Source organism: Venturia canescens, chromosome 6 (assembly GCF_019457755.1).
Source record: "Venturia canescens isolate UGA chromosome 6, ASM1945775v1, whole genome shotgun sequence".
Classification (NCBI taxonomy): domain Eukaryota; kingdom Metazoa; phylum Arthropoda; class Insecta; order Hymenoptera; family Ichneumonidae; genus Venturia; species Venturia canescens.
In genome coordinates this window covers 1,993,270-2,019,815 of record NC_057426.1, presented here as the reverse complement: position 1 = coordinate 2,019,815, position 26,546 = coordinate 1,993,270, and the positions used below count along the sequence as shown (strand labels likewise).

The following is a 26,546-nucleotide window of genomic DNA, read 5'->3' as shown; positions in this document are numbered from 1 at the left end:
CGCCATCCACAAATCCATTATGGGGGGAACGTTTCATTTCCAAGATTCGTGAAAATCGTCTTCCGCTCCTTCAACCTTCCGTATCGTCAAAATAAGTTGACCGTTCGATAGCAGTTTGAGAAAGCTTCAGAAATCTTCCAGGGGAAAGTCTAACCATCCGCGAGATATCGCACACTTGAGAAACACGCCCCGCTGATCTCGATCTCCGTCCCTCTTTCCGTTTCTCTTTCGCAATGACCACTTTCCTCGGCGCATTATTGGGGCACTATCGTTTTCGTCCGGAAACATTTTCTTCGAATCTTCGAAAAACCACCAGCCCCGCGATATACTTATTCTCTCTCCTCTTTTTCCCGGTTTTCTCGCTCATGTTCGATCGTTTAATCCTCGCTTGGAGCCGGTAACAAAACAGCAATTTGCGGAATAAACGTTATTGAAAGATGTACAATTTCACAAATATCTCGGTTGATATGTGTTTTTTTTTCTGTCTGTTGCAGGCCTGAATCCTGCCGAGGAGAGGCATGTAAGTAAAAGATTTTTATTCAAACGTCAAATCGAACCGCGAAACTGTGACATTTGATCGTTATTATTGGATGAGACGAACGAGACGCCCGTGTCGTTGCAAAGCTCAAAATAGCAGAGTTAAATAATCGTCTCGTCACGCACCGCTTAAAAATTTATCGGCGCAGACTAAAATATCGTAATTTTCCGATAATCAATTGGAGCATTCGGCCGAAACAATAACTGAAACGCGGGACAAAATAATAAACTGACGGAAAATAAGTGAGGATTTTCAAATTTGTGCCCCGTCCCCTGTGTCTGCTCGCAAGATCATCGATTTCGTTCGCTCTCCGCAGTTCGCATCCGTCCTCCCACCAAACGCCTTAAATACGCTCAATCCTCAATTAGCGAGGCGATTATTTGTCCCAGTAGGGAAGAGCGTCCAAAAGCGACTCCGAAATCTGTCGCAGCTCTCGCAATCGCGCCATTTGAGTATGTGTTCGTATTAGTAGCTGGCTTGGCAATATCTGGCCCGCCCCCTTCTTCCTCGTAGTGGCGTCAACTCCCGTCGTACACTCGCAATTAAGCCGACATCATTATCCCCCAACGCGAGGTTCAATTCCACTCTGCGCTATCGAGCCCCTAATTTCGACATCGAATCCCTAATCTCCGAGGCAACCGCCAACATTCTCTCTCTCTCTCTCTCTCTCGCTCTTTGTCTTCGTCCTCGTGTGTATACGAGACCCGCCATTTTCTACGCGTCTCACGTTGACTCGAGTCTCGAACGAGGCTCTCTGTATAGCGGCAAGTTCTTCCCGACCCTTGGCAAGACTTTACGACGAAACGAGGGTTGCCAAACGACTTTAGCCCCCCTCGCGCGAATAGCATTAAGCAGCGTGTTTCTCGCTGTTTCACGCAACACTGTCTACCACTTTCTACTCGGGTGTGTGCATGCGCGTGTGTCCGTGTACATGTCCCGAGGGTGATAAGATTCCAAAGTGATGGCACAAGCAGCTTGCGCCCTAAACCCCCGGGGAAAATGGAGACACAGCACACGAAACCATCCCCCAAATTGAATATTAGCCGCTCCCGTCGTTTCGCACGTAGCACGTATCTCCTTCGCGTGTGTTTGAGCGCGCGGAGGCACGCGCGCTCCCTCGCTCTCCGAAATAAAGAGGCTGAAAGTCCCGAGATTTTCACAGGACTAAAGATAAAATGGTGTCTTATCGCTTTCACCTTTCACCGCTTGCACCTTTTGCCCCGGGATTTTCGTTCTTTTCTCATCGCCTTGGCAAGACCGCCTTATTGCTTCGCCGAAAATGCGTCCTCCTCCGCCGCCCCATTTCGGTCCGACCCGATCGAGACGAAGCCTGTCAAATGTGCCTCGATGTGATCCGATTTGTCACGCGAAACTATAGCGGAGAAACGAATGGCGTTGTCAAGCATAAATCTCATTGAATAATCGGCTTTATCTAAAAGACGATTTAACTGTAAAATCGTCTTCGCACAAATGGATTCTTCACATTCTTCAAAGCTTGTACTAAATATGAGGCAGACCGAAAGAAAACGATTGACGCGTTTCATGACAGGGGCCAAATCGCGTAAAATTTCACCTCGTAAAAAAGAAGATCCCCTAGCAGTTCGAGCTCTCTGATGGTGGCTCTTGGCTGATGCGATGATATCAGAGAACGGCTATTGTCCGTAGTGAAGTGTCGATAGGGAAGGAAATAGGAGAAAAGGAAAGAGGATCGAGGCAGGAAGAAGGAGAACGAGCAATGAAAATGAAGAGGCGCCAAGGATGAAAAAAATAGTAAAAAAGAGAGCTAGAGAGAGAGAGAGAGAGAGAGACGAGCCATGGAAGAGGAGAAAAATGGTGAAAGGGGGTAAAATAGCAGAGGTAGTATGTAGAAGCGAAAGCTGGAATGGGGATATCGCGGATATAAAAGCCAGGCACGGCCATACCCGAACGTGAGAGCGTAAAAAGCCAAAGCGTCAAAAGCACCGGGTATAAAGTGCGAGACCGCGAGTGCTGGTACTCCCTGCTCCCCCGGCCGCCTTTCGCTATGCTTCTGCTATGCTGCTTCTCGTCAACCCCGGCATCAAGCCAGCGAACCAACCAACCAACCATTCAACACACCAAGAGGGGCTGACGTCCGTTTATTAAAAGCACTTTCTGGAACGTTAACGCGCTTACCCGACCCACTCAGCCCGTGCTGCCGCACTAAAGCCGCATCGGGCGCGAGAGGGACAGCCAAAGGAAGAACCCTGACGGGCCTCAAAGGGGAACAAGGAAATATAAAATTCCGGAAGTTTAACGATGACACCATTCCCCGTGCTCGAATGAGCCATCGATCTCATACGATCCCTCGAATTAACATATTTTTTAACGTTTCTCTTACCGCTGATAAACCACGTTATTATTCGACTCGGCGTATGTGAGCTTTTCACGATTTTTATCTTCGTATCTCGATACTTCACTCAGTTTTAGCCACTTGAAACGTTAATTTTCAATTTTCGATAATTGCGAGTCTAGAATATTGGAAAATCGGTACCGAACCGGGCTGGAGTATAACCAAGCTTTAAAGCGTTATCAGCTTCCGAATAAAATATCCGATAACGACGGATATCCATTTTTGTCTCACTCTCACAACTGTTGTCCGCAAATATTTAAGGTAACTCGTGTACTGCATGCTAGTCAAATGAGTGCTAAATTTTCAAAACGCTTTTAGACCAAGTTCAACGTACCGATTAAACTTATCGTTAGTAGATATGCATTCAAGCATATTTTATTAACGTGAAAAAATATTTAAAACGATAGTTTTGCAAAGCTATCAACCGATAGATGCAAATTTCCATGATGACACATTTTCACAGGTATTTTTCAAATAATCGTCTGGATTTTTTTAACCGATTTTATTGCACCAAGTCTCACTTTGTTCCTCAACTGATCCTCTACGAATTCACCACGTAGATGTTCCTTTAAAATCATTTCTTCAGAAATTATGAATGAAAAAGTTTTTTCACTTGATGAACAATTAGCTGCAACAGTTAAACGATCGAGTTAAAAAAACAACTACACGGTGGATTCATAGAGGACCGGTTGACGAACAAAATGAGACTTGTTGCATTAAAATCGATGAAAAAACGCAGATAGATAATTCTTTGAAAAATACCAGTGAAAATGTGTCAGCGTGGAAATTTGCATTTATCAGTTGATGGTTTTGCAAAACTAGCGTTTTTTATATATTTACATTTTAATAAGATATGCTGTTATACAAATCCACTAACAATACGTTTAATCGACACGTTAAACTTGGTCTAAAAGCGTTTTAAAAGTTCAGCAATCATTTGACTAGCATGCAGTACAGGAGTTATCTCAATAAGTCACCCAACGTTTGTAGCGAGGGTATCGGAAAAATGTCGAGACGATCATTCTTTTCTGTTTCTTTGTGGAATTACGGAAGTGAAGTCTGATCGATACTCGATATTGAAATGAAAATTTTAATAAAAATAGTACGATTTTCGTCTATTTTTATTGTGACCAGGGTCTCCGAATCATTGAGTATATTACGAAAAAGGTATGCGAGAGCGTTCCAACGTTGCGAACGTCAACATCGTATACGAATAGCCGAGAAGTAGATCGTGTCGATCTCGTGTCAGACTACTTACCACCGGTCTCGCCCACTGGGTTAACTACTAAGCTGTAACTCGTCGGAGTTGCTCACCCTCGCTCTTTCCCTAACTCGCTCTCGTCGGTGAACGCCTATTTTACTCGTGGCTCTCTTAGCACCAGTAGCGTAAGCACAGCAATATCACGGACTAATATTCTCCTCGTAACCACTAACGTTAAGAACCGAGGGGCTGACTTCCGGCCGGGTTGCCGGACGAGACCAACCACGTCGGGCGTAAATCGTGCAATTTCCGACGCTCTCTCACTCCTCTCCCGCTCTTTCTCCCCTTCTGGCTTCCTCCCCCGCTGCTCGGTCTCACAAGCCGCCAGCTATGCACGTCCGTGTCGACGTACGCGCGTACACTCGTGCAGCCACTCATCTCTGTATAGAACATTATCCATGTATAGTGGAGAGATTCTGGTGTTCGCCGTTCCAGCACACGGTCACGCTACCTCGGCGCGCACCGCTGCTAGTAGTAATTAGCGCTCGCGTTTAATGCTCGCAATTATTACGGATTGATAATCGCGTGTGGTTTTCTCCTGCTCTCTCGCTCTCTGCGAGCTCCCTCTTTCGTGCCACCGTCCTCTCTCTCTCTCTCTCTCTTTCTCGCTCACCTATTTCACGGGAGCGAGCCGAGTTCACGCCTCGGCGTCGATTGCCCCGAGGGAGATGGAGGCTAATAGGTTTTCAACGTGGTTAATTCTCCAACTTCTCTTCTCGCTTCACTTCTCCGCGTATTCTTCTCATTTTCTCCTTCTTTCTCTCCTCGCGATCTCCCTTGGACTTGCGCCCGTTGATATCGGTGTGAATGACAAGCTCCGGGGCTCCTTTCTTCCGACTGGATCGCTTTTCATGTCGTTTTCCTCTTAGCGCGAACCCCCTTGGCAAAATCTGCCCGGTTGCTCGACGCGTTCCACCGTTTTTAACATATTCGAGTCTCGCGCAAAAAACTTTTTTATCGCGTTAATCCAGTACAATTGTGAGGACAAAAGTGTCTGTTTATAAACATTTATTCGACATTTATTCTAGAAATTTTTGAGCATTTCTATCGGAGATTTCTTCTCCCCGCAATTTTCTCTCAACTCTTGTAACCGCAAAGTTTCCGTCTCGCTCGGGATTATTGCGACAGCGGGAGGATCGCGTGACCGAGCATCAACGAACCTGCGGACACTTCACCGTCTCTATTTTCGTCCCTCATCATCCCTTTTTCGTACCGGCTCTCACTCTTTTTCATTATCTCTTTGAATGCCATCAGCGAGTGACCGAAAGCAAGGATGAGAGCCGGTAGTGTTCGCGATTGCGCACATGCCCGCGTCTCCATCTCTCTCTCTCGCTCCCTCTTTCTTCTTTCCAGCCTCAATGCCCCCGCCCCCCCCCCCCCCCCTCTTGCTTTTGGCTTCGCTCGCCCGTCGGTAAATTAAATCTCGAATAAAGTGTAAATAAATGGGCAAAAAAATGCCCACACCAGGTTGGGCAAGAGTCTCGGTTAGAGCGGGAGAAAGAATCGGCCTATCCAAATGGGGGGGGGGGGGGGGGGGGTCGATTCCCACCGAGTCGCAAGCCAGTCGCAGTGAAATAATGTAAAACTTTTGTACAGCGGAATGCTCCGACTTGAAATATCCGGTTGATTCAACTTTTTCGTCAGTCTCTCGTCCCATGCACTTCCACCAGGACCAATTGATCTTGTACAGCATCTCGTGAGTAGTTTTATGTCAGACGCACGTGCTACTGAGAGCAGCACAAGTTTATTAGGGACTTTTTTACTCGCGCGCATTTGCTGCTCTGGCTAATCGGGCCTATGAATTTCTGGGCTTTTGCTAGCCACTCCGGCAGCACTCGGGATCAAAGAGCCTGCTGACCGGAGCGACAATAATCAATAGCTCATGAGAAGCGATTCGAGTAATAAAATCCGGTTTCAGAGGATTGGCCATCTCGCCTGATACATGGGTGAATGGGTGAAGAGGCAAAGAGAGAAAAGAAAAAACGTTGAGAGAGAGAGAGAGAGATGGAAGAGTTGGAAAACGATGAGCGAGAATTTGCAGAAAAAAGAAGAAGAAAGAAGAGAAATAAAATGGCAGCGAACGAAGCGCGACAAGGTCCGAGCAACGCGAAAGAAGAAACGAGATAAAAATGAATCGAGAGTGTACGTGGAGGAAAAAAAGTGAAGCGAGGGTGGGCCAGGGAAAAAAGCTCGACGGTTTTACGCAGCAGACACAAGAGCTCGCTCCGTCCCGCGCGTGTGTGTATTCTGTCGAGGTTTCCGCTCTGATGTTCCGAGCCGGGGGGGGGGGGGGGGGGTTGCTGATGGGCCTTCAGAGGAAAGGATTCTCTCGGTACAGCAGCCGGTGATGCTGATAAAAATGGCCGCTCGCCTCCCGAGTCTCGTAATTTATTTTAATTAGAGTGGTTGCATTATATAAAAGACTGGAGCTTGACACCTCGACGAGAGTTTCGCGTCCCCCTACCGTTGAAAAAAGCCTCGAAAGGCAAGGAAATTTTATTACGAAACATACATTTACAGCTCGGCGCTCATATTATATTATTTTTATCGTGTTATTTAAAAAAACACACACACACGCGCACGCACGCAACAACAACAACGACGACAAAAAAGCTCGTAAATCCCGAAAGTAAAGAGAACGCGAGCATTCACAAAACTCATTGAAAAATCCGACGATTAAAACGAAATTCCGGAGACACCCACGACTCTCCCGTAACGCTAATTGCAGCCCTGCTCTTTTCACACTTCCGGTTACCGACGCCCGCTCATATGCATATACACCCATCTACAGGTATAATTACTCGTCGAGTCGAAGGTAAGTCATCCCTGAAGGGTTTGAACGGACTAATTCAACGCCTGTCAAACTCCCTCCGGTGCGCGCCTTTGCAAACCATACTCTCCCCCGAGTCTCTCCATCCTCGGTGACGCTGACATAACCTCCTCGCACCATCAGCGAAAGCGCCACCCCAGAAATTATTCCCATGTATATACATATATATATATGTATACATGCAAATACATCGTGTACAACGATATTGGGGACTCGCCTCGCTCTCTCTCTCTCTCTCCTCCCTGTACATTATATACCTCCGGTACAACCTTACCGACAACGCTGATCTCGTTAGGGACACATTAATTAATTTACAAGATGGCGGCGTCCGACGAGACGGAGAGAAAGAGGGAGGAGACTGATACAAAGCCAAGAGACATGCAGCAACTCTAAGGGTTGCGGCGGCATAAACTCTCGTAGACAAGAGTTATACGAGATTGAAACGAAGATTACAGACGTGTGGGTGGTGATGGAGGGCTTGGGAATGAAAAAAAAAAAACAAAAGAAAAAGAAATAACAGCGCGAGACGAAAGCACAAGATTATAAGGGTAAGAGAGGATTATTGGATATACACGCACGGTGATGGATAAATTTTATGCAAAAACGTTGCCGACATGGTCGCGACGAGGAATAAAAAGGAGAGAGGCGAAAGCTGTGCCAGGCAGCCGAAGAGTAAATCGCGTCGATTCACTTACCACACAAACGCGATATCTCATTTTATTCTCGCCTCTTTTTTCACGTGGCTCTCCCTTCGCTGGGCTTTTTATTCGCCTCGTACTTCGTCAGTGGTGCGCTCGGTTCGAGAAAAAGGAAAAGATGGAAACTCCGAGTTTATTGTTGGTCGTTAAATTTTTCGTCCGTTCTGCCAATGGGATTGTTCGTACTATTAAATACTTTGTTTTTCCTTTCGTCGTCGCACTTGGTTCAACTTTTGTTTTCGACACGAGACGGCAAACGGAAGATTTTGAATGCTTTTGAAAAAGTCGCTTGCCAGATGCGTTTCTTTAAGCGTTTCTCTTAGAATATGTTGAATTTCGAGAAACTTGTGGAGGTGCGAATGGAAAAGAAATTTTACTGTAATCGGAGGTGCAAGGGTCTGCCCTTATTTTCCGTCTCGCCTGCGCCCCCGACCTCGTTCCGCCCGCCCGTCGAGGCTCTCGAGCAACGGCGAAAAATTTTTGCAACGCTTACCCTCACTTTGCGACTCTCCCCTGCTCTTGTCGCCCACTCTCTTAGCGCTCTCGATTAATTAATTAAAAACATCCTGACGCTCGTACTAATGACACTCTCGGCTTTTGCCTTGTAGCTTCACAGCCACGGGGATTTTACGGTATGTACGCGGGCCTCCTCAACTTCTCCATCGTACTCGCTCCTTTTTCTTTTTCTGTTAAAGAAAGAGCGAGAAAGTTCTCAACAACTTTGCTATGAGAAAATCGTTGAATATTTTTTTTCCCACTTCTTCCTCTTCCCTTTTTCCCTCTCGTTTTTCCCTCGTTCCCCTTTGACTCTGACAAAAGGTATGAAGTATTTTTTACTCCTGTTTCATCACCGTACTTAACCGCCAACGAATTTACGCTCGTTCGTCTTTCTTTAACTCGGAGAGAATGAAAATTTGAAGAAAAAAAAATACAAACGAAAGGAAAATAAAACTTGATGAGAAACACTTTTATACGCTGATTTAAGATTCGAGCAAAACGACCTTTTTCTACTCTCGTTTGCTTGAGGAATTCAAAGATATTTTGGCCATTCTCTTATCCAGTCAAACAGCAAAATTATCTCGCTATTTCAATAAATGTATTCCCAAGACTATTGCAAATGAATTTTTGTACTTTTTCCACTCCCCTTCCCGTGAATACTTGCACGATAAATTCATGAAAAATGTACTCCCCAGAATGAAAGCAAAAGTTGAAATTTAGCTGGATTATTACTCGTCATAAAGGGCAAACAACGCTCGAGAGAGATCTAGTCGGAGATGACGGAACGGAAAAAGATATTTAGAAATAAATCACAAGGATAATTGATTAGTCTTCACGCTCGATGACGTCTCGCGCACGCATGGGACGTACCGAATGACTAACCTCGACGCACAACTATTAAACGAATATATATACACGCGTGAGAGTATCCGTACGAAATGTGCGTTACCGCGAGTGAAAAGAGTATAAGTTTCTGGTGTGAGGATAATCGAGGAGCTTTTACGAGCCGCGCTTTACGGCCAACTAAACTTTTTAATAATTCGCCTGGAGCAGGCCCTCGCGCGAACGATAATTAGTTGGTAATTTAATGAGGCTCCGTCGTAAATGCTCGGCGTTCCAAACCCCTCGGTAATTACGTCTCCGTATTTTTCATAATAATCACGAGGGACTCTTTCTTTTCCTTTCTTCATACTTTTAGTTCTACTTTAACGTTTTTTTTTCTTTTCATCTTTACTATTGTTTTTTTTTTTTACAACCATTCCCTGTCGTTTATGATAATCTTGTCATTTTTTTTCCTCCTCGTCTCTTTCTCCCTAATTCGCAGAGTATATCTCTCGCGTTCTTGGCATGTTTCTCTGGCTTACATCGTCCATGGAGTGGAAAATAAATTGGTTTCTGTTTTTTGCTCGTTTTTTTTTCCCCCCTCCTTTCTCTCTCTCCCTCGTGTTCTTTTTATGCCACTCCAGCATCTCCCTCGTTCTCACTTTTCTCGCTCGTTCAATCTCATCTTGCTCGAGCGCCTGTAACAGCTTCGCGAGGATGTTGTAATTGGCCCGAACGAGGGAGAATCCTCCTATCTTTTGCCTCTCGCGATAGCAATATCCTGTTAAACATTGCCAGATCTTTGGCTCTCGGTCTCTTAACCCCCCCTCGGGCCTCCCCTCCGCGCCTGCCGTTTTACTCATGTTCCCCTGATCTCTTTCGATACGGGATAGACGCGAAATTATCGGACCTCGTTAATGCGAGCCCGGTCCCCACCGCATTCGACATTCGATTATTCCTCTCGATTCTCTCATTTCTTTCTCTCCCTCCGTACCGATTCAATGTCCATTTGCAATTCACTCAAATTGAGCAATTATCCGGGCATTTTTTCGACAAAAAGAAAGTCTTCGGCATGACAAATGGAGCGTTGGCACGAACTGCGAATTAATGGGCGCGTATGATATAAGAAAAAATATGATTAATCGCAAACGTCGGCGGGCCGCGAATGAATTTTTTATTCACAATTCAACAACACAAAGAGGACCTTTTCACGTGATGTTCGAGCCATGGACTTTTCATATGGACAATAATCATAAGGATAATGAATTTCTGGGCTTTAAGGAGAAGCCATGAAAGAGGTTGAAAAGTGGTATTATGTAATTGGTCGTTATTTCTCGGTTTGCCTTTTGCTTTTGACGCTTGCCACCGACTTGTAAAGTGAATTCAACCAGCAAGCCCACACTCCCAACTTCTCCTTTCTCGCTATAAAACTTTCGTGTACGTATATTATATAAATATAAATATACAAGTGGATACTCTGGTCCAGGGTGCTATACCGAAGCCCTTGGGTTTTCCGGTACAGCCGCCATAAATCAGTGACTCGATTGTCGACTTTCGTGTCCTTTTTTCCTTTCCTCATCTCTGGGCTCTTTCTTTGCCTCGTTTTTCACTGGTACAAGCCGTGGGCAGGGCCCGTGTTAACGCCACTTTTTTGCGTTGTGTAATGACCTCCAAGCAGCATGGCGCGGCAGACTTTACGAAGCCATTCGTTAAACCGAGCTCTCTCTCTCTCTCTCTCTCTGCATCCTCGCTCGCTCGCTCGCAAACTCTCTGTAACGCGCGCGAGGCGAACGAGCTTCGGTTATAACAGCGCGAGAATGTACCTCGAGGGTATTGTTGCCGCGCGGTTTTATTTTCCTCTTCCGTCTCCTGGCTCCAACCCCCTCGAGGTAGTTAGGGAAAAAGGGAACGGGGGAGTAGAGCCAGCGCGAGTTAAAGGACGGGAGAAAATACGTAACGAGAAAGACCGAGATGGCGAATTCGAGATAAAAGAGTACTCAGCAGTACATAGCTATACGTTTTGTACGCGTGTGTGGGTAGCGAGAATCTAGCTTCGGGCAAGGCGGCTGCAATGACGAAAGCAGGATTCGGATCTCCACGGGCTTTTCAATTACCGTCTCTCTTTCTCTTCCTTTCCATCTCCCTTTCCCTCTTTACCTGCCTCGCGTTTTTTCAATCTCTTTGACTCGTTCCCTCGTTCCTTTGCCGTACGTATACAGTCCTCGCTCGTCCTACAAAAACTAGAGTGAGTTCAGGGGAATACCTCGTTCTCTCCCGTTTGGCCAAAAGAGGCGAAAAACAACGTCGACGAACGTCCTGTTACCGGTGCTGCTGCTGCTGCTGCTGCTGCTGCTGTTGCTCGTCGCTCCGGGGATCGAACGAAAACCTCCAATTATTTTTGTTCCCCATTAATGGAGAGATTTTTCCGATATTTTCCATTACTTTTTTTATTTTTCAATTATTTTGTCTTCCCCTTTACGAGAGGTGCGCGAAAAATTCTTGACTGAGAAAGGAGCGTGTCCTAACGAGTAGACGCTCGGGGAAAAAAAAACCACTTTTTTATACGATAATCAAGAATCCTCGCTTCTCCCAACGTCCTTTGTATTTGCCAAAAAAAATCATTCGCCCAGCGATGTTTGCTCGCCGAAATTCAGTCACGATTTTCCACCACGTGCGCCGCCTCCCCACAGATATGTAACTGTAATTATGCATGTATTGCCAGCACGTACAATAATAATACAATGCTACTGATAGTTGGACGACAATTCGCTCGGGACGAGATCACGTACGAAATTGCGGTAGGTGGCAGCATCCAATGGCGTCACTGGCGCACAACCGGCATAACCGTCACATATATCTTCCGCCCAAACTTCTCCTCCACCCCTTAACAAATGTCTCTATATTCGGGGGATCGTTAAATGTCACAAGGACCTATGTGAATCGAGTTTCGGTATGATTTTCCCAACCTTTCGACTTTCCAAAATGGAATATGCATGCACCATAACAACAGATGTAGCAGCAGCAGCAGCAGCAGCATCAGCGACACAGCATCCCAGTATCGACGCGTCGTCGTCGTTCAGCCCTGTATAGCCATCGATGCAACGAGCCCCCGACCTTCGGCATGTTCAACGCCGGATGATAATAACAATAATAATAATAATAATAATAATAATAATAACAACAACAACAACAATAATGATAATGTCGATAACCCGAGGTAGGGGTGGGCGGCAAGTCTGTCGCGTGTTGTGGCACAGGCAAACCAGCGCACCGAATGAAGGATGACGGGTGGTTGCGAAAGAGTGAGTTTTTCAGTCGGCCGAGGGGATGAGAGGGAGAAAGAGGGAGTTTGAAACGAGCCAGTGCTCTCGCGGTAGGGGCGCTGTTGCATAAAATTGTAAAACCTTGCCCCCCGGCCCGCGCGAACCTCCGCTGCCTCGCTCTGTCCGAGATAGCTGGCAAACAGAGGCGAGTTAATTTAAAAATGCAAATTCTACCGCAGTCGCACATCCCCTCGCGACTCCCATACTAGGAAGGCGAGTAGAAAAGGGGGCAAAAGGGGGAAGGGCGGGGGGGGGGAGGAGGAGGAGGAGGGGCGGGTATACCAGTTGCGAACTGTTGCGACGGTAGTGAGAAAAAAAAGCTGAAAAAAGCGTGAGAGGAAAACAGAACGTTGTAGAGAGAGGATCGCGAAGGGGCGTTATTGGAGAGTGAGAGAGAGAGAGGGCGGGTGTACAAGGGCGGAAAAAGCATGGGGGATGGCTGGAGTGTCACCCACCAACGTCCAGGAGAGCTGGTTGGCTGAATAAATAAATTTGAAAAAAGAAGAAACGAGTCGTGACGAGGATAGAGAGTGGAAGACAAAAGGAAGAAAAAGGATAGGGCGAGAGACAGAGGAGGATACATTCACACGGGAAAAGCTACTCCGTGTGCAGTAGAGGGTGGGGAGGGGGAGGGGGAAGTGGAAAAAGCGTAGAAGTGTGGGGAAGGGTCCCGTATTTACGAGAAGTCGTTAAATAATTCGGAGAGGCGAATTTTCCACGTCGCTTTTTTCGTTCCTCTCCCTCCCGAGTTGCCCAAACACTTTTATAACGTGTATGTACCGAAAGAGAGAAAAGAGAGATTTTTGTACTCTCCATCCGGGGAAGCTCTTCATCCCCTGCTAGGCTTCCGGTAGTGGCGCTCGTCGTGGCGGCTTTGCGAACTAAACGAGAAGCTGCTATACACCCTCTAACTTTTGCCACCGACTGCCTCTCCCTTCTGCTTTCTTTTCTTCTCTTTTCTCTCCCCCCGTCGTTCCATCTTTTTTTTCATTCATCGTCGCTTCGCGAGTGAACCAAGAAACAAGTTGAGCTTTTCGTGTACGTCGCGGGGCAACCGTTGAGGGCACAACGCCGACGCATTCCTTTGACGCGGGCACGAGCCTCGCTTTTTCCTGTGCAAGCGCGTCGGTGCAAGCTGCTTCTGCCTAACGCTCGAGAATTTTTCACCCCTCGGCGACAACATCGTTTCAATATAAAAAATAAATAATGCCTCAATCTCACCACCTTTCGACGTATAAATTTTTACGGCGACCCCCTACAACCGCCTTTCCCATCGTATACCACGCGACCAAGAACATTGAAAAGGTGTGACACGCAGCTTAAAAAATCCGAAAGCGCATGGAATTAAAGATGGCTGAGCGCGAATCAAAGACGAGCGTTTTCCACACAAAATGTACAGAAGTTTTGAATAATCGCATTTCATAAAATACAAGAGTGTACGAAAAATTGAATTTTACACTCGACAATTATTCTTCCCGATCCAGCATTAATAACATGCAACATCCGCCCCGATGTTTTAATAATGTGCGAAGATCCATTAGAGAAACAAAAGTTGCTTCCCAGTTCCGTTACATCATTATGTACAAGGGCAACCTGCGAAGGAATAAACTCTGTGTAAAATGAGAAGGCTGAGGAGACGTAACGGTAGTTTATAAATACAATTTCAACGGTACCTTTTAGACATTAGTTCAGAGCCAAGTTTAAAGAGCTTAGCGCGGGATGTCAACATTCGCTAAAACATCTCAGCGAACGTATACTACACAATATCGGAAGATCCATCAGAAAACAAAACTTGTTTCATAGTTCCTCGAGTCTCGGTCATGTACACTCCCTCTATATATGTGTAGAAATTTGAAAACGTGTTTGTAGTAAGACGACGTTGAGTGACGTGATCGTTTGAGAATCACTGGTTGCAATCTTGTACCAGCTGGGGCTTGTGGGCTCTCTTTCTCTCTGTCTCGGAAGGGACGCGACTTGGCTCGTAGCCTCAGCTCCGTCTCCTTCCTCTCTTCTTCTTATTCTCAACTTCTTAGAAGGGGGATTTGCTGGTAGTGCTGGCTGTCCGGGAGGAAAGTACGAGCCATCTTTGGAGTGAGGAATGGAGAAAAGGAGGAGGAGGAGGAGGAGAGTACGACGGCGGCTGGCGTGATGGAGGGTAGGTAAAAGCGAGCGAGAGTAAAAGAGAAAAAGGAGATGCGGCAGGAGGAAGGGACTGATAGGACAGGATGAAGCTAGTGAAGCCGTGAGCAGAGTTGAAAGGAGACGAATGAAGATAGCTCGCGTCGTGGCGGCGGTGTAACGAAGAAAAAGGTAAATTGAGAGAATGTTGGCCGAGAGGATGAAGATAGATTTCGGGAAGGAAGATGAAACTGACGGCGGTACAGAGATACAGGCATGTTTCAAGAGAGCGGAAGCTCCTCCACACGGAAGCATTCGCATATACTCAGACATTGAGGAGAGTTTCGGTGTAGGATAGCCTATGAAATAGAGCGAAAAGAAAGAGCTGGAAGTATGCCAATAACTCGTGAAACGAGTCCTTCTTACGTCGTCAACCCTCTGTAACATCGCTCGACCTACCGATTCTCCTTCTGCTTCCCTCCGAGACGTTCGCTCCCCCTATTCATTCGTCTACGATATCCATAGGTATGCGCGCATACGTCTCCGCATTCCCAAGAGTCGCGTTCGGAGGGTTGAAGAGGCTCGAGGATTGCGACAAGACGAGAAGCAGCGGGGTCTTCCGTCTCTCTCTCTCTCTCTCCGTCCCTCCGTCTCTTCCGGAATATAGAGGCTGAGTATACACGCTGCAGGCTTGGATGCCTCGGAGTGAAACGCGAAGGGATGCTCTCGAGAGTAGATAAAGTGGGAAGAGGCAAGAGGTTGGTTCTCGCGCGACGTGTAGAGTCCCGAGACACACGAGGGGTTGGGGCTCGGTTGAAGGGTAGCCAAGAAGAGACGCCATAGCTGTGGAGTCTCGCTTCACTCACTTACCCAACCTGGGGCCTCTCCGGCTTGGCTTCTTCGACCACCGCAGCCAGCCTCTTCCTCAATACAAACGCGCATCGCCTCTCCCTTGCGGAAATCCACCAGAGACTCGATTCCTTACCTCCTTCCCAACGCTCTTCCCTCCCTCCCTCCCTCCCTCCGTCGACTCTCCCTTCCTCAGCCTCGCCTCCGTCGCAGAGCACAACCCTAACCTTACTTAGCTTCAGCCTCGTTTCTCGGCGCCGATGCTCCAACCTGAAAGAGAGGAACGAACACGGCGGCAACCGCGTCCTCTCTCCGATCTATTATACGAGCAACACAGCCTCGTGCACCCTCTCCGCTCCACTCCATCCTCCTCTTATATAACTCTTTGGATGTTGGTGTGCTTTACGAGTACACCGACTCTACTCTCTCTCTCTCTCTCTCTCTTGCGAGGAACCGAAACTCACCCAGCCCCGTATCCACTCCGGACTTCTGATGCCTCTTCGCCTCAGTTCCGCACTAACACTACCACTGGCAGCCATCAAGACATTGCGGAACCGCACCACACGCCAGCCTCCCTCTTCGCCCTCTGCCACTGCTCGCCAACTTGCTTTCCCACGGAGCAAAGTCATGCTTTAACACTGCACACATTTATAGCCCCATCTGTGTAGAGGCATAAGCTTCTTTTATGTATGCCATATAGACGAACGAGCAACCTTCGAGAAGATGGTGTGCGTGCGTATCTTAGAAGCCTGTTCCTACCCCCTTATTGATCGTGCCCCGAGAGAGCCTCTTTGTTCACTTGTACGTGCGAGAATACAGAATTTAGTGTATAGCCAAACATCGGCGCACAGCACTCCACACTTAACAGCTTTATGTCTCGTCGCCTATTCTCGATGTTTCTCAAATTATACGCACTAGACTTCGTACCGAGTCGTGGATTAAGGAACGCCCCCCTCCCCCCGTGTGACTACTCGCTTTATCACTTTTCGTTTCTATCCGCACCCCTCAGCGGATATTCATATCCATCGGTAAAAACCAATTCGACCGGAAAACCTCCCCGCTGGTTATCGACACGCCCACTCCGTCGCGTCGATTGATGATCCCCGCTACTCGCAAACAAACCTCTCGAAACTCATACGATGGAGGAGTTTCGTTCAACATTTTTTTTATAACTATTTTCCTACCCCCGGGGCTGTGCTGCTCCTGTAATATTCTGTACGGTTACGTGTACAATTGACTCGGTGCAATCTCGAACTCGTTCTGTACGGGAACGGACGTCCATTGTGGTCGAGCGTGTACATACGTACTTGAAAACTTTTCCTTCCGCGTACACCCCGACTATTTACATTTTGTTTACGCGGGGACGGACACACGCGTACGTGGATGTACAAACAAATGTACACATTCGGAATATGCTCGGTTTGGAGAGCAAGCCGAAAGGTGTGAGACGGTGTCAAAGGGTGTGAATGCAAAAGTCTTGCTTCGAAGACAAAAAGATTATGCCGCGGGGCTCTCGAGAGGCCTCGGTGCACTCTCGCGTTTCTTCTTCCTCTTCATCCTTTTCCTTCTCAACACTTTTCTTTTCAGCTTCCACCCTCTTCCTCTTGCTCGAGCAAGTACGAGCTAGCCAGCTTTTCATGAATTCTCTTGCCAATCTCGAGTATCACTACTCCGTTGGCCTAGTTCTAGATTTTTGTTTCTTTTCTTTTTCTTTTAAAGGACACCACCAGCAGCCTCAAGCACTTGAGCTTTCTTTCAGTTTTTCTTCTTGAAAAAGTTTGCGTCATGAGCGACCTTGAGGATTGGGATATTCGAGGCTTCTCATCGCGGCTGTTGCTCTCGTCGTGAATATTAGCCGAGACGAGAGTCGTTCGGCTCTTCGTCTCCTTTATGCCCCTGCGCACTCGTCCTCGATCTTTCGTTTCATTTTTATTCAATCTCTATTTCATGGATTCCCGTACGTATCCGCATGTGTATTCTTTTACGAGAGTTCACGGGGAGCGCCGAGGGGGTTCTCGCCAAACTCGTTTAACGATCAACCAGTCACTGAAATATGTAAGAAGCTCGTATCCCAGTGACAAAACACATGTATCGCGGGGCTCGCTCTTCTCCCATGCGTGCGCGTATACTCTTTTATGGTTGTATCGACTAGCCGAGCGTTGCCATGGCTTTTTGTCTTCTTTCCCATGTACGCGGGTCACATGGAACAGCAAACGTGGAAACTTGCTCACTGCGATGTATCACATATTTCCTATGCTATGTATAGCAGAGCGAAGAAGGACCTGCCTTATAACCGACAACCGCACTCCCCATTCGGTAACATCTTGACTCGCCATTTTTTCCCTCGCGCTTTATTTTATTCCTTTTTCTTTTTCTCTTATTCCGTTCTCTCGAACTCTTTGACATTCTACCAGCAACACCAGGCAATCGGTGCTCGGCGTTCCAGAAACTCGTGCTTTCCTGCTTTCGCGAAGCTCTCCCCAACAACCTCGTGGTGGTGTGGTGGCATTTATTCTCGCTTTTTGCTTCTCGAACGAGGGAGATAAAAGAAGAAAATCTCTTCTCTCTTGGATGCTTTCGGATAAATCTCGAGACCGTGAGATATGTCAGCTGAAACGTGAGAAAAAACTGGATAACACTTCGGGCCATTTTTTTCAATATTAATTCGTTTTCGGGTGTGTTTCTACGGAATCGGTAATAAAGTTTCGATCATGTCGTTTAGGGACAAATAAATCATTTCCTCCCACCAAAGCTTCAGAGCATCCTCCCATAATGCAAAAGTAACGGACGGAAAATTAATTTCTGTTATTAGAAACCGAAGAGATGGGGCTGCGGTTCGTTGGAGTTTTAATTCGATAAATTCGCACGAGACTTGTATCTCCGACGAGTTTTACTATGTCAGGAATCGAGGGGAGAACGATGGAAAAACTAGAGGAGGATTCTCGAGCTTTACACTTTTTTCTCGTCTTCTTTTCCACCCCATCCCCCCCGCTCCCCTTAATCCAAAAATAACGGGCCATAGTATCACACCTTCTTGAATGGGGTAGAACGAGTCGCGTGTACGAGGAACATCGAGGGGTCCAGGGTGTGAGATATCAACTACGATATTGAGGGAGCGAGAAAAAAACGTGAAGGAGAGGGGAGGAGGCCCCTCGAGGGATGAAGGACGCAGTGACTGCCGAGGTAATTGAGAAAAAGAGATTTACTCGGTGAGTTGATGCGTTCTCTGTCTCTCCTACTTTCCCGGCATATTTTACCCTGTACAGAATCAAAGGGATGCTTTACGACTCGGAGAATCTGTTTCCATCCCCTTTTTCTCCTCGCTACCCTTTCATTAACCCCTGCCGAGTGCACGCATCCCTCTTGAATCCAATTTGGGATTTTATTGCTCACGATAAAACGAGATCAATTTTTCCCCAATAAATTGTCGTTACGAGACATTTTTTATTCTATTTTTAACAACGTCGAATCACGATATCCCGATAATGAAATATTTTTCTTCGTGGACACTCGTATTCGCCCTCGATCCACAAAAAATCGGGCTTGTCAGTTATCCGAGATTTCGGTGACAAAGTTCCAGGACAGGGGGGACCGGGGGGAGACAGAGATCAAGGGTTTTTTTGGTAGGATCAAGGGACGAGAAAAATATATATAATCGTCGAGAGAACACGAATTCATTCTGACTTTATTCCACCCTCGGGGACCGCCAGTTCGTCCGAGGGGACATCTCCGAGCTGCGAGAATAAAAAAGAAGAAAAAATACTTCCTTTCGTATAAGAGGTGAAATAAAAGTCTCGGGATCACGAAAAATTCCGACGATCGTTTTTGCGGAAGCACAAACACCGCACCCTCGTGCCTGTGTGTGTGTTCGCACGAGGATAAATGTATCCTTGCACGGTCTCGTTCTCGAGGGAAAATAAAAGCAAAGGAAATAATGGGGGTGAGAGGTGGAGAAAAAGAAATACCGAAAGGTTCTTCCTGACCCGAGACGTATTTGGAGATGTAGAAATTGGAAACCGTATCGAACCAACCCTAATCATGGCCCGGCTCGTACAGGATTCGTACTCTAGGGAAAAGCCCAAAACCCGCTCTGTTTTCTCGTCTTTTTATTGCTCCTTCTCTTCCTTTTCGGATCCCACGAAACCTGTCACTTTCCCCCCGTAGTCGATGACTTATTCACAAAGGCTCAGGGCGCAGAGTCGCTCTTCCGAAAAGCTCCTGCGCTCCTGAATTCAAATATGTACTTCGAGTCTCAGAGTTGAAAAATATCGAAAATTTCCATCATATTTTCGATACTCAGCGATCAGTTAAAGCCTCTGAGCTAAAACACGGACTTTGCCACGAACGTAATGCCAGCGAATCCATAATTGGTCGATCGCAATCGCGTTATGAAGAATCGAAAAGAATTTTTTTTACAAAAATCTTTAATGAACCATCCAACCATCTGGTCTTAACGAAGTCCAAGCCTGTACGCAATCTGCAATGAATAAAATAAAATATTTGTCATCCTCGGTCAAGAGTTTTATTCATTTGTAGATAAATGTGGATAAAAAAATTTCATAGCTCACATAATGATCACGAGCTACGCGAGTGTCGGCCACACAAATACCATTCGCATATATTTATAATGTGATGGAGAGAAAACACGATGCTCCCGAGTTTGTGGTTCGTGAAATAGAGTTGGAAAGCCAACCTCTCGAGATATTACCCAACGACATGACGAAGGAAATAGCCGCATAAGTAATTTCGTAGCCTCCCTTATACCATTCTGAAAAGAGTCGTTTTATTGAATGAGGGGCTAGAAGCCAAGAACACGAGAGAGGAGAAAGAGGCTATGGGCAAAGAAATAAAGATCCATCCCGTCGTATTCGTCGAAAATGACATGCCCTGTCGTTCCTTCCTCGTAGGTACTTTATGTCCTTGTAAATCGTCGCAGCTTTGCCTCCCAAACTCATCTTTCCTTCCTGCTTCTCTTCCCCTCACCTCCTTCCCTCAATCTCACTCTCTCTCTCTCCTTTTTTCCTCCCCTTGCAGTTTTAATGCCCAGTCGTAAATATACAGAATGAAGATTGAAGAGCTTCACTTTGCAAATATAATACGCATTCACGTGGAAAAACAGTCGGTGTCTTTTACGACTTGAGTTACATGAAAAATCATAGTTTCTCTTGTTTTCTTCGGTCATTTTTTCCGCCTCGGTTTATTCATTATATCCAACCGTTCTACCGTCATAAATGAATACTAATGATGACTGTATGTGTGTTTCGTTTATTTTCAGAGAAACTCGATATCACCTGCAGAGCGTGAAAAATACAGTAGACCAAGAAGTACACCTGATTCACAACATCATGATCACATGCATTTGAAAAAAATGAAGAAAGAAGAAAAAGACATCGGCCATGTGAGTACGCCAACGTCTAAAATCACATAGTAAAAAAAAAATTGTATAAAATTTTGAGTTATAAGTTGAGAATCACACTCACGAATTTTGAGGATTGAATTTCATTCGATATTTGAATCTTCTCACAGCAAAGCGACGGTGAGAAAAGTGACCAGGATTTAGTGGTGGACGATGGTGACGAGGGTCCTGGCAGTCCAGCAGCAAACGGGACGTCATCGCCTCGGGAAAATGGTCTGGACAAAATGGGTGGTTCGTCGATCGGTCAAATGGGTGGACAAGTGAAGAAGGAAGTACCACCGCCATCGCCACGAAGTGGAACTAGCAGTAACGCAAGTACACCATCCGCGAAGAAGATGGAGGACAGAGAAAAGCCAACGACACCAATATCAAAGCCCGTAACTCCAACGTCAGCCGGTGGTAGTAGCTCCAGTTCAGGAGGTCTCAAGTCTTCGAGTTCGAGCAAAGCGCTCGTCTCAGCCTCCGCGGTCGGTTCCTATCCTCCTCATTATCCACCTCCTCATCATCCACCCTCGGGTCCTCACGTTGACATGCTTGGATATCCACCTGGTGCACTTAATGGTTATCCAGCTAGGCCACCACTTCAACAACTCTATGACCCTCACGGTGGCATGAGAGCTCCCCTTGGGCCACTCGGCGTGCCCGGTGGAAAACCGTGAGTCTTTCTCCTTGTATATTCCCCTGTACATATATAGATAAATATTTATTTTCACAATCAGACCAAAAAGAAATTAATTTTGCAAATGTAGCTTTGACAACAACTAAAAGAAAGTATCGATGGACATTTTTTTTTTTTTTTTTTCTTTTGAGGAATTAATGAACAAAATTAAAGTCAAAATAAAAATCATTCCTGAATGAATGAATTTCTTGATCACTTGATGTACGGATTGATTGAAACAGTTGAAATTTTGATTGTTACAGAGCGTACAGTTTTCACGTATCGAGCGAAGGCCAAATGCAGCCAGTTCCATTTCCTCCGGACGCGTTAATAGGACCAGGAATACCGAGGCACGCGCGTCAAATAAATACTCTGACGCACGGCGAAGTAGTGTGTGCAGTGACGATTTCAAACCCAACGAAATACGTTTACACCGGTGGTAAGGGTTGTGTCAAAGTTTGGGACATTAGTCAGGGCGGAGGTGGCAGTACGAAACCGGTATCCCAATTGGACTGTCTACAGCGGGATAATTATATAAGATCGGTGAAGCTCTTGCCGGATGGTAGAACATTGATCGTCGGTGGTGAAGCGAGTAATTTGAGTATATGGGATTTGGCGAGTCCAACGCCGAGGATCAAGGCCGAATTAACCTCGTCCGCGCCGGCATGTTACGCTCTCGCGATATCCCCCGACTCGAAGGTCTGCTTCAGCTGTTGCAGCGACGGTAACATCGCCGTTTGGGATCTCCAGAATCAAACGCTCGTAAGACAATTCCAGGGACACACCGATGGCGCATCGTGCATCGACATCTCCGCCGACGGCTCCAAATTGTGGACCGGTGGACTCGACAATACCGTTAGATCGTGGGACCTTCGCGAAGGCAGACAACTCCAACAGCACGACTTCACTTCGCAAATATTCTCACTCGGCTATTGTCCGACCGGTGAATGGCTCGCCGTTGGCATGGAAAATTCAAACGTCGAAGTTTTACACGCCTCCAAACCCGACAAGTATCAATTACATCTTCACGAATCCTGCGTCTTATCTTTGAGATTCGCATCCTGTGGAAAATGGTTCGTCTCCACTGGCAAAGATAATCTTCTTAATGCTTGGCGCACGCCTTATGGCGCCTCGATATTCCAGGTAAATGCGGCTTCCTTTCATTCCATGAATTTTCTTGATCCCAGTATATTTTCACACTGCAAATAAAGTTTGATATTTTTAATGGAGTTCTCATTCGCTACGTTTTATAAACATTTCGAATTATGAATATTATGGAATTGTTACTAATCTCTTATTTTCATTTTCATTAATTTACAGTCGAAAGAATCCTCGTCGGTCTTGAGTTGCGACATTTCAACCGACGACAAGTACATAGTGACAGGATCGGGTGACAAGAAAGCGACCGTGTACGAAGTGATATACTGAGGCTCCAAAATCGTTTGTTGATAGATGATAAAAAGAAGAAGAAGAAGAAGAGATGAAAAAACTCAAAGTGTACGCTTGTTAAGATATTTATGAATTTAATATATCAAGAAGTTGAAAAGAAGAGAAAATTCCGCGTGACTCGATCGAATCTCGGAAGTTTTGATGAATCCGAGTGTGAAGACGATCGAAAAATGAAGAAAAAAAAACAAAACAAAACAAACTGACGTAACGGAACAATAGTGACGATGAAACGAATGAAACTATGAATTCTACAATCGTGATACAGAAACTCGAATGCGAAAATAATGTTTCGATAAGGGGATAAAAGATCGTTTGTTATTGCAGCAAATTCTCGTCGCAGTGTCGAAAAAAAAACGAGCCTTCCTTTTTTTACCAAACATGTCGAGCTTTTTACGGGGAATTCAGGCGCTCCGAGCTCTCGAGAGAATAGCCAGCGAATGGGAATACAAACGAGCAAAAAAAACCATACAAAAAAACCAGAATAAATCTGACATTCCGGGATCGTTTTTTTGCGACTGAAGTATATATTATGTAGTTACAAATAAATATATTATATGAAAATGTGAATTAAGAATTGTATAGAACCTTATAGCTATTAAGTAGGGAAACATTTTAGCAATGTGACGAGTCTGCAAGTACACGAAAGTTGCAGATTTTTATTATTTTTTACCGTCTTTCTCCTTTTTTCCGTATACATTTACTTTCTTTTCATCCGAAAAATGCTTAGATTTTTCCCGAGCATGAAAACTGGCAAGAATTAACTAAATGAAATAAAATGTGTTTACGTTTATTGGAGAAACGTGTTGCTTGTGTAATATAGAGCTCTATTATATTCTAAGTGCGAATGAAATTTTTATAGATGATTCGTTATTTTGCGAAAAAATGAACGTGTGAGAGATCGAGTGAGTACGTGTGCAAGATGTAGAGGGAGAGAGAGAGAGAGAGAGAGAGAGAGCAGGTGAGAACTGCAGAACGAATAGTGAGATCGACTTGATATTACATGTGAAAAAAATGAATTACTGCGTACAGTGGATTGACCTTAGCCTGTCTTCGAAAGCAAGAAAACAATCTGAACGAAGTAAGAAAAATTTCAGAATTGTAGAACTTTAAGAGCTGAAGAAAATTTCGTTTTTTTTTAAATATAAAAAGTTACGGAGTTGTATTATGGACACACTGTACAGGGTGTAGATAATGTCAGTGAACAGGGGAAACACACACACACACACACATTGCATTCTCTGCTATTAAAATTAACATGAATTGCGGATGCGAGAATATTACAAGACAAAGTATTCAAATATGACATACGAACAGAACGTGACTTATTTTTCCAACGAATCAATCTTGAATACAAAATTAGCTGACCCGAATGGTTGATAATTTTTTTTTTATATCGTTTGAAACGTTTTTGGTTTCTAGCAAGGCCAAAAATAATGATTTTATGTTGAATTTATCAAATGATTGATCGATAATAAGCTACCATGGATATTATTTTCTACACGTCAAAAAAAATAAATTCAATTCGTGATTATTCCATTTGTTTTCTTTGTCTACACAATGAAACATGAACACAAAATGGAAATACTTGGATTAAGAATATTCCCACGAAATATTTTTGTGACTGTCATCTATAATACTTAAGTCTAGCGAATGAAATAATATGAATAATGATCGAATCTTTTTATTCTAACTGTGAATAAAACTAGGGCCAATCGAAAACAGACGATGATCCGAACACATTATATTGTGAAGGAATAACCTTCGTACCAATTCGTATGAAAAAGAAAGAAAAAATTGAAAAAAGACAGCAGGAATCATTCGACGTTCGTACTTCACAAAATTTTGAGGTTATAAAAGCCGGAGGACTCTCATTATAGAGTAATTAGCACATTATTCAGAGCTCCGTGCGCACGTGGAACGAGAATGATGATCGAGGAAGATAAAGAACATGTGCATATACCGGATATTTATATTTTTTGTTACAGGATGACACTAAAACATTGCTGCTGTGGTCGTGCGAACAAAGCTTTCGTTCTTTGAAAAAAAAAAAAAAAAAAAAAAAAACACAGTATTACCGTAATGAATACATTTGTAAAAAATTTAGAAACACTACACAGCTTCTTTCTAATTATTACTTTCATTTCAAACGTCACGAAAGCTTTGTACTTACGGCCACGGTTCCGATAATAGACCAATAGAAACAACGATACCTCAGGAGACTCAATAATTAATGATCGCTAACGAATCAGCTGTACAAATCGATATTCTTTTACAGTAAAACAGGAAAATAACGAACAAGAATCACTCTCACACACACACACACACACACACACACACCAAACGGTAGTTGCGAATGCGAGCAAAAAAGTTATCACCATCCCTCATAAATCGTTGATGTATCAAATACCTTTGAGAAAAATTACGATAAAAACATGTATAAAGATATTTCACCAAAATTGCATAAATGACAAATCGGAATGCGCGTGCTTTCCGTTGCGACACACTTACTTCTCCCCCCCCCCCCCTCTGCCCTTTTGCCGAAAAGGAGTTTGAAAACAGAAAATTAGAAAACAGAAAGCCACTAGAAAGAAATTATTCATTTTATGCACAGTATCTTGTTGTTCCTATAGGTACGCAGACAGAATAAAATTGTTTCTTTTTTTTTGTCAACTGAATCATTTATTTATATTTATGTGTGTATATTCATATGTATATATACGCACATACATACTTATAAAAAAAGAAGTGCATTTTGTCATTTATCATTCCAACTTCCAGCACGATCCTCGTCATCGGAATCGAAAAATCCCACAGTTGCTTTTTTGACTTTATTATTATTTTGGGCAGACGACGTTTCGACTGGCAAACAATAAAAGACGGTTTGGAATTATTTTCTTATTTAAAGAAATATTTTGGTGTTCTCGTTTTTACTTGAAAGCAGACACTTTTGTCCTTAACTGATTTTCTAGTTCTCCCGAATTGGTAATGAAGGATAAAAGAGCCAACACTGAAAAATGGACATCCCTGTTTATTGACCACAAAAAAAGCTTGCTCGTACAAATTCATTTGAAGTCCCGCGCTCGGTGGGCGACGATACTCGCGCCATCTTCCGTCACTCGTGAAGACGAACATAACACGGACGAATGTAAGTATTACAGATGATTTTTTTACTTATCAAAGATCAAATGGAGTTCCGTTTGCCCCAGTCGATTATTTATTCGTTCACGTGCCCGCCCTCGTCACTCTCGTGCAGTGCCTGATCACAACGATATCAACTTTATCTACAGTCATCACTGCAGTTGCAAAAAGCTGTTGCTCAAAAAATATGCGCGAAATGATAATTTTTAAACAGCCTAAAATATTCAGTGGAAAACATTGACAGAGAACATGAAGATTCGAAAGTTGACTAAAAACATGGTGACTTAAACGACCGGTAAACGAAAACCCGAAGTCGGAACACGCAGGTATACATAAACGTTGTTGCGGGGCCGATGGCCTCGCGGCTACTCCCAACCTGCGGTTCCCTGCGGTATAAACACGAGCCTCCGAGTTTCTCGCCTTGGCACAGAATGATGACAGCGGACGATCGTTCGTCCTGCTGGCGCAAACCACAACAGGTCCGAGCATGGAATCTTAGGTTCCCCGACCCGCTCCACCTTGCATATCTACTTCCGTTACTTGACACATATACGTGATAAAAAGAGGCAACGAAAAA

The 26,546-nt window shown here is 44.9% G+C and overlaps 1 protein-coding gene across 6 annotated transcripts in view; it reads left to right on the top strand.

Moving 5' to 3' along the window:
* Window positions 1-25,501, top strand: part of LOC122412171 (protein groucho-like) — an 86,714-nt gene extending 61,213 nt beyond the window's left edge. For all 6 annotated transcript variants that reach the window (XM_043421533.1, XM_043421532.1, XM_043421531.1 and 3 more), the window contains 5 exons: window positions 495-520; window positions 20,584-20,706; window positions 20,835-21,379; window positions 21,646-22,525; window positions 22,703-25,501. In XM_043421533.1, coding sequence (XP_043277468.1) covers window positions 495-520; window positions 20,584-20,706; window positions 20,835-21,379; window positions 21,646-22,525; window positions 22,703-22,810 — 1,682 coding nt within the window. In that variant the 3' untranslated portion in view covers window positions 22,811-25,501. The remainder of the gene's footprint in view (window positions 1-494; window positions 521-20,583; window positions 20,707-20,834; window positions 21,380-21,645; window positions 22,526-22,702) is intronic.
* Window positions 25,502-26,546: the final 1,045 nt, after the last annotated feature.